Source organism: Dipodomys spectabilis, unplaced genomic scaffold (genome assembly GCF_019054845.1).
Source record: "Dipodomys spectabilis isolate Male_0828 unplaced genomic scaffold, ASM1905484v1 ptg000051l, whole genome shotgun sequence".
Classification (NCBI taxonomy): domain Eukaryota; kingdom Metazoa; phylum Chordata; class Mammalia; order Rodentia; family Heteromyidae; genus Dipodomys; species Dipodomys spectabilis.
Genome location: NW_024870728.1, coordinates 12,392,490 through 12,405,374, shown reverse-complemented (window position 1 = coordinate 12,405,374; position 12,885 = coordinate 12,392,490). Strand labels below are relative to the sequence as shown.

General features: G+C 40.8%; 1 protein-coding gene across 3 annotated transcripts in view; it reads right to left on the bottom strand.

Moving 5' to 3' along the window:
* Nucleotides 1–1,549: 1,549 nt before the first annotated feature.
* Usp37 (ubiquitin specific peptidase 37) overlaps nucleotides 1,550–12,885 on the bottom strand; it is an 81,416-nt gene continuing 70,080 nt past the window's right edge. For all 3 annotated transcript variants that reach the window (XM_042679243.1, XM_042679244.1, XM_042679246.1), the window contains 3 exons: nucleotides 8,840–8,909; nucleotides 5,712–5,850; nucleotides 1,550–3,869 (listed from right to left, as the gene is read on the bottom strand). In XM_042679243.1, coding sequence (XP_042535177.1) covers nucleotides 3,782–3,869; nucleotides 5,712–5,850; nucleotides 8,840–8,909 — 297 coding nt within the window. In that variant the 3' untranslated portion in view covers nucleotides 1,550–3,781. The remainder of the gene's footprint in view (nucleotides 3,870–5,711; nucleotides 5,851–8,839; nucleotides 8,910–12,885) is intronic.

The window sequence follows — 12,885 nt, the reverse complement described above, 5'->3', positions numbered from 1 at the left end:
GAGATCAGAGGACTGTGCCTGGGCAGGAAACTCCATTGAGATGCTTACCTCCAATAAACTACCAAAATGCTGGAAGTGGAGCAGTGGCTAAAGTGGTAAAGCACTGGCTTTGAGCAAAAAAGCTCACAGACAGTGCCCAGCCCCTGAGTTCAAGCCCTAGGACTGGCACGAAAAAAAGGAAAATAAAGAAAATGTATAGTTTAATATTTGCATCCACAGTTAAATTAATGGATCCCTATTACCACATGCTTCTTAAAATGTAAACACACATTATGTGTGCTACTGAGTCATTTAAATTAGCCCTAGAATTAACAGAACATATAAGTAAACATACATTTTTTAATCAAAATACAATTCATAACTGGGTGCCTGTGGTTCATACCTGTTCCTGGCTGCCCAGGAGGCTGAGAGCCGAAAATTACAATTCAAAGCCAGCCTGGGAGGAAAGTCTGTAAACTCTCTTATCTCCAATTAACTACCAAGAAGCTGAAAATGGAGCTGTGGCTTAAGCTGGCAGAGCACTAGCCTTGAGCACAAAAGCTCAGGGATAGTACTCTGGCCTTGAGTTCAAGCCCCAGGGATAACACACACTCTCCCTCATTCATGGGCTGCTTCCTATCCTATCCTGCTGAGACAAAACTTTTAGTGTGTCAGCCAGGTACTGGTGACTCACACCTACAATCCTAGCTCTTCAGGAGGCTGAGATCTGAGGACCAAAGTTCAGAGCCAGCCCAGCCGTTTGCTCAAGACTATTTCCAATTAATCAACAAAAAGCCAGAAATGGAGACATGACTTAAGCAACAGCACACCAGACCAGATTTTAATTAAGCAAGAAAGAGAAGGACTCTTGAGTTCAAGCCCCAATACTGGCACAAAAAAAATTTTTTATGAGTGTGTTCACACATATATCCCTATAAAGTAAGAGCCAGTCTATATTCTCAAAGTCCTAAATTACAGTTACTTAAAGGATATAAACATCTAGCCACACTCAGCTTTCCAATTCTCCATAAGAGAATAAAAACCACCACGTGTTAGCTTAATTTTCCCTTCTGAAAAATTTCAGCTAAGATCAAAGCATATGCCACCTAAGTAGAATGCTGATGGCTTACTCCTATAATCCTAGCTACTCAAGCGGCTAAGATGTGAGAACAGCAGTTCAAAGCTAGCCCAAGGAAAACAAATCCACAAAATGCTTACCTCCAAGTGACCAGCAAAATGTCAGAACTGGAGGTGTAGCGTAAGTGGTAGAGCACTAGCCTTCAGTGAAAAATGAAGAAGGAGAATGCAAGACTGAGTTCAAGCCCCAGCACTGGCCAAAAAACAAAACAAAACAAAAAAACCAAACCCAAATATATAATTGTTATCCAATTCCAATTCAATGTCATTGTAACCACACACGATATTTTGAATATGAAGGTTAATTAGTTACTGTGCAGAATGCTTGGAGCTGAAGACCCTGTCCCTACCTAATTTGTCTCTTCCTGTCCCAAATATGCTAACTTCCCCATCATCCTACTTTGGGCAAACGATCACACTTTGCAAACAAACAAAAAAAAAGAAATATATTTATTTATACCTTTAAACTCAAACACAGGATAGCTGCAAGCTCCATTTGTAGTCAAATGAATAAGTTAAAGGAGAGAAGGAAGGAAAAGGCTGACAAGGCCACAAGAATGAACAGATAGTAAAACTCAAGTCCCAAATTTGCAAGAATGAGCAGTGAAAAACTCTTATCTTCTAATAACCTATTTCCAACTAACAAGTCCTGCCCAAGATATGAAGACTCTTTTGAGTATACTTCAAAGCTACACATATAATCAAGCCATGAAATAGATTAAAAATGAAGCAGCTCCTCAAGGCAGTCTAGGCTTATGGCGTAATTTCTGCAGATGTCACTCCAAATCATTCCCAACACTCTCAACTATAGAGAGGACAACAGCTTAAGAACATAATCATCACTTCACTCATCTATGAGACAATCAGTTGTTTTCAAGCAAAACAAGACAAAGTGAGGCTTCTGGCAGAACTGAAACAAAACTTTAAATGTTAGTTTTTAAAACAAATACTGTTCTAAAGCACTCCTGCATATTCTAGTACCAGTATCACTGTGGATCATCACTAAGATGAAGGTAGATGTAGGTAGATGGCAGGAGGCAAAGCATTCGTTGGTAGTTAACTAAAGTGCCAGGCCATTTAGAATTCAAAGATCCAAAAGTTCAGAATATCAATCACTATACCAGAACACACCCAGGTTCTAAGAGTCAGGCTGAAGTTCTCCAAGGGCAATCTTCCATCTAAGATGCTTACATCTTCAATGATGATGGGTTCCAATGTTCCTGCCCTTGAAACCTGATATGGTTTCATCCCTACCTGAAGAGTAATCCTCTCACTTATAATCAAAATAAGAAAACACAAGAAAGAAAATAATGAAAGATTTCATTTTGTATTCTTAATTCTGTATAGGCCTAACGACATCTGGGCTCACATATTTCTCTCAAACTCATTCTTTATATGATTCCATAAGCTGCTTATGTTGGCTAAGTGACTAACCATACAACTTTATATTGCATCCCCACTCTGTCTCAACTTAAGAGCACCTAATAAAGTGTGTTTGTGTGTGGCTATATATATTGCATCTTTGTTATTTGTTAGTTTTTAGGATTACCAAAATCGGTCACATTTTAATTCTCACCCTGCTTTGATCATTTACTGTTTGGCTTTGCCCCTTAGTCAAGCTCTGACCTACAGCTCGTGTACTTAATTTCACTTTTGTTCCCAGAGCTCTTTAGCTTTTGTTTAGCTTTAGCAGATTAGAGTTTGAGCTGTAACACAGCAGCACACTGCTTGATGTCTCTCTGCTTTTTCTTACCCTTATCATCTCTGTTGGAAAGTCCCAACTGGAGCAATATTATCTCTCTACCTTTTAAAGTTTTGGTCAAAACTCACTAAGGTTATGCCTGCTCCACGGAAGGATGATACAGAAGAAAAGACACGATTCCATCTTAATAATAGAGACAAATATGAGGAACAGTATGTGAAGAAATCTCTTTAAAGAAAATGTGAAATGTACAATGAACACCAGATGTGGGGCCATAACACATTCCAAAGCACCAACAATCCATTTCTTCAGAATTGTAAATAAACAGCATGGGCATGAGACCCATAAAATCAAGGAGAACAAAAACCTCAAGTTAAGTGACAGAAATGCCTCTTGCAAGGACAACAAACCATCATTAGTGTAACATGGAGAGCTGGCTTTCCGGTGAACTTTACTCAAAGATACACACACAAAAGGTCACAGAGTTGAGTGAAAATTCTCAAGGAACATAAAAGTTTAAAAGCCAACTGATATGTATACATTCACACATTTCTCAGGTGAATAGACTCTGATTCTCTGACTTATCCTCCAAACTGCTGTGCTTTTAATGGCAAGCAGGCTTACATGGGTGGTTCACCTGAACTCTTTAAGGCTCCATTCATTCCATATATGTGTGTGTGTCTTTATGTACATATATGTATGTATATATATATATATATTTACAATATGTATGTCTAAGACAAAAGGAAGCGCCACTCTCGTAGGAGAAAAAGAGGACTATCAGCTACAGATGAGACCAGTTTCCATTAAATACCATGGAACACTCCGCAATTTTGTCTTTTGTTTTTGCCCTGAGCTGTCTGTTGCTCCTGCATCAAGGAGAATTCCAAATTCTCTTTGGGCAGAGTAAAGGTTAGGTGGCAGTGGGAGAGAAAATGCACATTGCCAACCCAGAGTCTGTCTTCATGAGGCTTGACGGGCAGTCTTCCCCACTTCCATGCTGAGTGCCTGAGCATTCTTTTCTGTTTCCAGCAGCTCATCAAAGATCTCCCTTAAAATAAACAAAAAATAAAACATAGAATTCAGTGAGTGGAGCAAAGCATAAACAGGAGAAAAAGCAACAGGAAATGAACACTGCACAATTCCATCTGATGCCTAATTTTTATTAAACAAGCAGCTCACATGTTGGGTATTAACCCTGGGGTGCTGATTTTTGAGACTGAGGGAAAAGGGCAACAGTGTGCTTTAATAAAAATACCATGTAGTTTCTCTTTATGTAAGTCAGATCTTCTGACTGATAAAAACTAGAAACCAAAAAGGTTTATGATAGGGTAGCTTCTATCATAAACTGCCATATATTCCATACCCAGATCCTATTATGTGACGAATAATTAAGAGACAATACATTTGTAACTTTTAAGGAAATAAAGGTATTAAACTCAAGGGCTCACTTTTGTTACCATCTGTATTATGCCTGGCCCTAGGACAACTTTTTTTTTTTTAATGTTCTGGTCCTAGGGCTTTGAACTCAGGGTCTGAGCGCTGTCCCTGAGATTCCTTTTCCCACGGCTAGCACAGTTCCATTTCTGGCTTTTCTTGAATAGTTTATGGGAGATAAGTCTCCAGGCTGGCTTTGAACTACAGTCCTCAGAGCTCAGCCTCCTAGGTAGCTAGGGTTATAGATGTGAGCCACTAGCACCTGGCCAAGACTTCATTTTACTTTAATTTTTTTTTTTTTTTTACCCCAGACAGTCATAGGGCTTGAACTCTGAGCCTGGGCACTGTCCCTGACCTCTTCATGAAACTCAAGGCGAACGCTCTACCATTTGAGCCACAGTGCTACTTCCAGTGTTCTGGTGGTTAATTGGAGTCTCACAGACTTTCGGGGCTAACTTGAGCTGTGATCCTCAGATCTCAGCATCCTGAATAGCTAGGATATTTTTCTTTCAAATTTGCTTTATATTAATTGGGTGACTATACATTAATGAACAGAAATTTAAGCAATATGGATGCAAATACAATAAAAACAAAAAAACTGTCAACAAGTGAAATGATAGGAATACTTTATTCCAAAAGAATAAGAGTTTGGTAATTTTATTTATTTTGTGCTAGTACTGGGGCTTGAACTCAGGATCTGGCACTGTCCCTTAGCTTTTTTCTCAAAGCTGGCCCTCTAAGCTGGGGGCTGGGGGCTCACACCTTATAATCCTAGCTACTTAGAAGGCTGAGATCTCAGGATTGAGGTTCAAAGCCAGCCCAGGTAGGAAAGTCTGTGACACTTTTTATCTCTAATTAGCCACCAGAAAACCAGAAGTGAAACTATGGCTCAAAGTGGTAGAGTGCTAGTTTTTTTTTTTTTTGTCGGTCGTGGGGCTTGAACTCTGGGCCTGGGTGCTGTCCCTCAGCTCTTCAGCTCAAGGCGAGCGCTCTCCCACTTGAGCTACAGCGCCACTTCCGGTTTTCTGGTGGTTTATTGGAGATAGGAGTCTCACGGTCTCTCCTGCCCGGGCTGGCTTTGAACTGCGATCCTCAGATCTCAGCCTCCTGAGTAGCTAGGATTACAGGCGTGAGCCACCAGCGCCCGGCTAGAGTGCTAGTTTTAAGGAAAAATAGTTCAGGGACAATGCCCAGGTCCCAAGTTCAAGCACCCATGACTAGAAAAAAAAAAAAAAAAAGCTAGCCCTCTACCATTTGAGCCACAGTTCCACTTCTGACTTTTAGGTGGATTTAACTGGAGGTATGAGTCTCAGACTTTCCTGCCCAGGATGGCTTTGAATGTCGATCCTTAAACGTCAGCCTCCTGAGAAGCTAGTTATAGGCATGAGCCATTAATGCCCAGCTTGAGTTTGGTTAATTTTTAGCCCATTACCTCCATTTTAGCAAAGTTTCTTACTTGTGCATATAAAAGAAGATGTAACCACTCCGATCCCGGTCACTCTGCACAGCAGCCTCTTGGATTTTAGATACCTCAAGGTCATTGTAAGTGAACCAGGCTTGCTTCTTTATATCATACACATCACTAATATAATGACCTGAAACAAATAAAATCTTGAAATTAAGGCTTTCTAAAAGAGTACATATAGGAAGTTTGAGAAAGAGAAACAAGCTAACTCACCTAACTTACCCTCAAAAATGTTACTATAGTCCATTTAGAAAACATTTACAGAGAATTAACAGGCTTTTCCCCCTTTCAGTATGAGGGACTGAACTCAGGACTTCCTGTTTGCTAGGTAGGTGGCTCTACTACTTCAGCACACCTCTAGCTTCCTTTGTGTATTGGTTGCATTTGAAATTAGGTCTCAAGTTAAATTAGCCCAGGCTGGTCTAGGCTGTGATCCTACTTGTGTTTCCTCATGTCACTGGGGATGACAGGTGTATGCCACCGAGTCTAGCCACTGACTGTGATGGAATCTCTCAAACTTTTATGCCCAGCCTGGTTCCGAACCCCAATCTCCCTATATCTGCCTTCCAAGTAGCTAAGATTGAGCTACTATAACCAACTTAATTTTTTTTTTTAATTTTAGAGACAGGTGTTCACTATGTAGCCCAGGATGGTCTCAAATTCTGAATTCTCCTGCCTCAGTCTACTGAGTGCTAAGATTATAATTGTGTGCCACCATGCTCAGTTTAAGGGATTTTTTAAATTTTGAATTCTTATTCCTGGAGGTATTAGGGTTTAAACTCAGGGATTTAGTCTTCAGTATTGTTAAGCAGGTATTCCACCATTTGAACTATGCCCCAGCTGTAGAGGATAACTTTTTTTTTTAATCAGTCTTGGGGCTTGAACTCTGGGCCTGTGCACTGTCCCTGAGCTCTTCAGCTCAAGGCAAGTACTTTACCACTTGAGCCAGAGTGCCATTTCTGGTTTTCTAGTGGTTAGTTGGAGATAAAAGTCTTATGGATTTTCCTTGCCCGGGCTGGCTTTGAACTGTGATCCTCAGATCTCAGCCTCCTGAGTAGCTAAGATAACAGGCATGAGCCACTGGTGCCTGGCGGTTGGTCAGTTGTGGGGCCTTAACGCAGGGCCTGGGTGTTATCCCTGAGCTTTTGTGCTCAAGACTAGCATTCTACTACTTTAAGCCACAACTCTATTCCAGTTTTCTGGTGGTTAATTGGAGATTTGAACCACGATGTTCAGATCTCAGTTTTCCAAGTATCTAGGATTATAGGTATGAGCTACTAGTGCCCACATTATAACTTTTCTTTGCTTCTAAAATTACAAATTAATTTTCAAAATTAATGAACAGAGATTTAATTTTTCTCAAATTCAATTTTAAAGTGTCTCCATTATTGGCCTCATGAGGAAACTATACATTATAGTTCATTATTAAATTAAGCAAATATACTAAATTTTCCTATAACACAATTATTTTTTTTTGCAAATTCTTTATTGTGATTAAGTGATTACATAATTTCACAGTATTGTGGGATGGTGATGCTTAGTTAAAGTCAAATATATTCTAACTTTCATGGGGCAAATTGTCTATCTTGGTCTATTTTGACATTACAGTCATTTCTTCCCCATCGGGTGATATGTACATTCCTTTCCTTTTGCACAGCATCAGCTGTTTCCCTCTTTCCCACTCGTTCCCTCCCTCCCATCGCTGCCATTGAGTTGCTTAGTTCGTTTTGATGAATGTCCAGTGCAGCTGATGGGTCCCACTGTTGTGTGCCATAATGCAATTATGAAGAACCTTCAAAAGTACTGTGTATTGCATGTTGAAGTGAAACCCCTCTGCATAACTAAAGATAATAAAAAATACGTAATAAAACCTTGTGTTTTGTTGGTATTGTAAGCAAATATTCAATTCCATATGAAGTAATTCTAACGTCTTTGTTAGGTGGATTAGACAGCTCCTCTTGCTAACATTTAGCTGTAGTACTGATGAGCTGAACAAATGAGTCTTTGAGAACATGAGGAAACACACAAAGGCCAAATGGATAAGACATTACATCTTCAATGGGCTAGTCAATACTTCAGAAAATTAGACAATAAAGAGTATTACATTAACTGCAAAAGAAAATTAAGAAATTATACATTTGTGTACAAAACATGAAACACATTTACCTTTGCTCTTGAGGGTCTTCTTTTTCCTGTCAGTCATGGGGCTTGAACTCAGGGCCTGGGTGCTGTTTCTAAGCTCTTTTTGCTCAAGGCTAACATTCTACCACTTTGAGCCACAGAGCCCCTTCTGGTTTTCTGGTGGCTGGAGGTATGAGTCTTATGGACTTTCTTGCCTGGGCTAGCTCTGAACTGTAATCCTCAGATCTCAGTCTCGTGAGTAGTCAGGATCACAGGGCTGAGCAACTGGCATCTGGCACACGTGCGTGCATGCGTGCGTGCGTGTGTGTGTGTGTGCTTGTGTGCATGCGCGCGCCAGTCCTGGGGCTTGAATTTAGGGCCTGGGCACTGTCCCTGAACAAATTCTTTTGCTCAAGGCTAGCACTCTAACACTTGAGCCACAGTGCCATGTCCGGCTTTTTCTGTGTATGTGGTACCAGGGCTTCATGCATGCTAGGCAAGCACTCTATCATTGAGCCACCTTCCCAGCCCTGGTGTGTGGCTTTTGAGGGGCTTGTTAAGTGTATTTTGCTCAGGAGAATTTATGTCATTTATAAATAGAGAATGAAAACAGTTTTACTCACAAACACAATCTAGTGGGTGATAAGAGATTTTATTTATTTTTTGGGTCCGGTTGTGGGGCTTGAACTCTGGTCCTGGGCACTGTCCCTCAGCTCTTCAGCTCAAGGCTAGCACTCTACCACTTGAGCCACAGAGTCACTTCCGGCTTTTTTTCTTTTTTGCTTATGTGGTGCTGAGGAATCGAACCCAGGGACTCAGGCATGCAAGGCAAGTGCTCTACCACTGAGCCACCTTCCTAGCCCCAGTGATAAGAGATTTTTAAAGTTTTTCTGATGAATTCAATTTATACCTCAGAAAGACAGACATAGAATAACAGATAAAGGGACAGACACTGGGCACTTCACTTACAAATTGCGATTATCATGATGTCCACTTACCTGAAGAAGAGGTGCTACCAATGTGACTGACGACACTGATGAGTCGGTAGGAATGGGGGAGATTTCCCGTCTGGAAAACAGAAGTGGCATGACTTCATTTTCAAGTAAAAGCAAAGGGGCAGAGTGTTAGCCTTGAGCCAAAGAAGCTCAGGGACAGTGTCCAGGCCCCGAGTTCAAGCCTGAGGACCAGCCAAAAACAAAACAAAACCAAACAAACCACATACACACACACACACACACCCTTAAAAATAAAACTAGTGGGTTAAAGTAAAAGCAAAATATGGATGTTGTTTATTATCAAAGCTCATAAACTAAGCTTTAGCACATTGGTGTAGTCTAAGTAACAAAACGAAAATTAAACTGTTTAGATCCTTTGGCCTAATTTTATCCCCAAAACTTTCCCCTAAAAAGCCAGGTGCTGGTGGCTCATACCTGTAATAAAAAGGTTTTATGAGCTGGGCACCAGTGGCTTATGCTTGTAGTTATTCAGGAGGCTGAGATCTGAGGATCATGGTTTGAAGCTAGCCAGGCAGAAAAATCTCCATGAGACTCATGTCTCCAATAAAATGCCCCCAAAAGCTGGAAGTGGTACTGTGGCTCAAGGGGGAGAGGGCTAGTCTTGAGCACAAAGAGGCTCAGGGACTGTACCCAAGCCCTGAGTTCAAGCCCCAGAACCAGCTGAAAAAAAAGTTATGTGGTCCAGATGATGGTTCATATTTGTAGTCCTATGTATTGGGAGGCTAAGACAGGGAAGATTGCAGTTTGAGGTTAGTCCAGGCCAGAAGTTCACAAGAGTTCATCTCAACCAATAGCTGGGTGTAGTAATGTGTTATCTAAGCTATGGTGGGAAGTGTAAATAGTACTGTGGTTTAGGCTGGCAGAGGCCAAAAGAATTACTTTTTTTCTTTTGTGTTATAGTATTTGAATTCAGGGCCTCATGCTCCCTCAGTTTGTAAGCTTTCAAAAAGCAATGCAAGCTTTCAAGAAAGTCCTGCACACATGGTTCAAACAGTGAAATGCCTCCAAGCAAGTGTAAAGACCCAAGTTCAAACCCCAGTAATTTTTTTTTTTCTGTCAGTCATGGGGCTTGAACTCTGGGCCTGGGTGCTGTCCCTCAGCTCTTCAGCTCAAGGCTAGCACTCTACCACTTGAGCCACAGTGCCACTTCAGGCTTTTCTGCTTATGTGCTGCTGAGGAATCAAATCCAGGGCCTCATGCATGCAAGGGAAGCACTGTACCATTGAGCCACCTTCCCGGCCCCCCTCCCCCAAGTATTTTTTTTTTTTTATTGTGAAAATACCATACAAAGGGGTTACAATTACATGGGCAAGGTAATGAGTACATTTCTTATCAAGCATTGTTGCCTCCTCTTTTGTTTCCCCTTCTCATCCCTGCCCCCACCCCCAGGCCAAGGTTGTAAAGTTCGTTTTTCAAAATAACGACTTGTACATCTCATTGTTGCAACGGGTCCATCTGTATCCCTATTTAAATGGTTTGTTTTTACCCTTCCCCTCCACAAATTATACTAACATTAAATACAATGAAAGCAGGGGTTTTACCGTGGGGGAGGGACATACAAAGCAACAAAGAAATCATCTTATAAATATGTTAGAAACAATCGCAAGAAAGAAAAACATCTGAATACTTATCTTGGGGTTCATTTCACCTAACATCAACTTATCTGACCTTTTCTGCTTGTCTTAGACATATACTAGTTATTACAAATAAGGGAAACCATGGGACCTATCCCAGTATTGTTAAAAACAAAAAGTTATGCAGATCACTCAACATGTTTACTTGTTTTCCAAACTGGTATGAATGTACATAACTAATGAAAACAGTTATATTCATCCTTAGGTAATAGACAATAGAACAAAAGAGATGTGCATTGCTAACGGGATTGCAGGATAAAATACTTTCTTCCTTCCCATTTACATATGCCACATAGCTAGATGACAGATGTACCCTACCATGTCAGCTTATTAGTTGAAATGAGGTCTCACTAACTGTTGCCTAGCTGGCCTTGAAAAGCAAGCCACCAACGCCTGGTTTAGACAGAATTTCTAAATGTGTTGTTTTTTTTACAATGAAAAATTTAAAGCTAGATGTGGTGGTGATTGCATGTAATCCAGGTCTCAGGAGGCTGAGGCAGGAGGATTTTGAGATAGAGGACAACCTGGGCTAGAAAAACTGTCTTAAAAAAAAAATTCCAGGCACATGGCTCATGCCTATAATCCCAGCTACTCAGAAGACTGAGATCCAGAGGATGGGAGTTCAAAGTCAGAAAAGTCTGTGACTCTATGTCCAAAATAACCAGAAAAAAAAAAAATCAAGGCTAGAAGCATAGCTCAATTGGTAGCACCCCTGAGCAAGCAAGCCAAGTGAGTATGAGTCTTGAGTTCCAGTATTAGTAAAAAGAAAAACAGGGCTTGGGATGTAGCTCAAGTGGTAGTGTTTGCCAAGTAATTATGAAGTCCTTGGTTTAATTTCCAGTAATAAAAATAAAGGAAACCACTTAAACAAATGTTTGATATTAGTTAGAAATTAAGTAAGACTGGAGGCCAGTGGCTCATGCCTGTAATCCTAGCTTCTCAAGAGACTGAGATCTGAGGATTGTGGTTCAAAACCAGCCCTAGGAGACTCTTATCTTCAGTTAACAAGGAGCAAAAAACAAAAGTGCAGCCAGGTGCTGGTGGCTCACACCTGTAATCCTAGCTACTCAGGAGGCTGAGATCTGAGGATCTCGGTTCAAAGCCAGCCCGGGCAGGAGAGACCGTGAGACTCCTATCTCCAATAAACCACCAGAAAACCGGAAGTGGCGCTGTAGCTCAAGTGGTAGAGCGCTCGCCTTGAGCTGAAGAGCTGAGGGACAGCGCCCAGGCCCAGAGTTCAAGCCCCATGACCGACAAAAACAAAACAAAACAAACAAAAAAAACACACATTCAAGCTGGGCACGGGTGGCTCATGCCCCACGACTGACCAAAAAAAAGACAAAAACAAAAACAAAAGTGCAGCTGTGGTTCAATGGTAGAGTGCCAGCTTTGAGAGTAAAAGCTAAGAGACAGTGCCCAGGCCCTGAGTTCAAGCTCCTGGACTGCTATATAAGAGACAGTGCCCAAGCCCTGAGTTCAAGCCCCAGAACTGGCACACACACAAAAATTAACTAAAATGTTCACTGGAGAGAATATAACCATTAGTCTTTAACAAAAAGTTTATGACATTTTTAAGTGCATTTGTGGGTGGGGATGGTTAAAGAATAGAGCAAGTGCTAACAATAGTTGTGATGGGCTGGTGGGATCCTAGTAGCTAAAATTTTTTTTTTGAAAAAGGCAATTATTTAAGGGAAGAGAAGGGGGAAAAAAAAGTGCTCTAGTTGATACAATTAGTCCAAATTTCACAATTTAAATATAGATACTATCTTTACTTGATAGAACTAAATATAATTGTGCGTGTGGTAGATAAGAACAAGATGAACAAGACCTATTTTTGTTTTGTTTTGTTCTCAATCTTTTTTTCTTTCTTTTCTCTTCTTTTGTGGTACTGGCTATAGAACTCAGGGCCTTTTACTTTGTTGTTTTTCAGATAGTCTCAAGTTTTTGACCAGACTAGCCTTTGCCTCCTGAGAAGCTGCAATAACAGACATCTACCACCATGCCCAGCCTGTTGTGAAATACAGATCAAAAGAGAAGTTGAGCCGGGTACTTGGTGGACCACATTTGTAATCCTAAGTACTCAGGAGGCTGAGATCTGGAGAACTGCAGTGTGAAGCAAATGTTTTGTTAAAAATTCAGAACTTGTGCCGCAATACTCATAAATTCATGAAGCAGTCCATATTCTTAAATTACACAGGTTGACCCATTGCAACAATGAGATCTACAATACGCTATGTTGAAAAACAAACTTTACAATTTAGGCTGGGGGTGGGAGGAAGAGTGTACTTGTGGAGATGGGAGGGAAGGGATGGTATGGGAAAAACAAAGGAGGAGGCAACAATACTTGATAAGAAATGTACTCATTACCTTGCTCTTGTAATTATAACCCCTTTG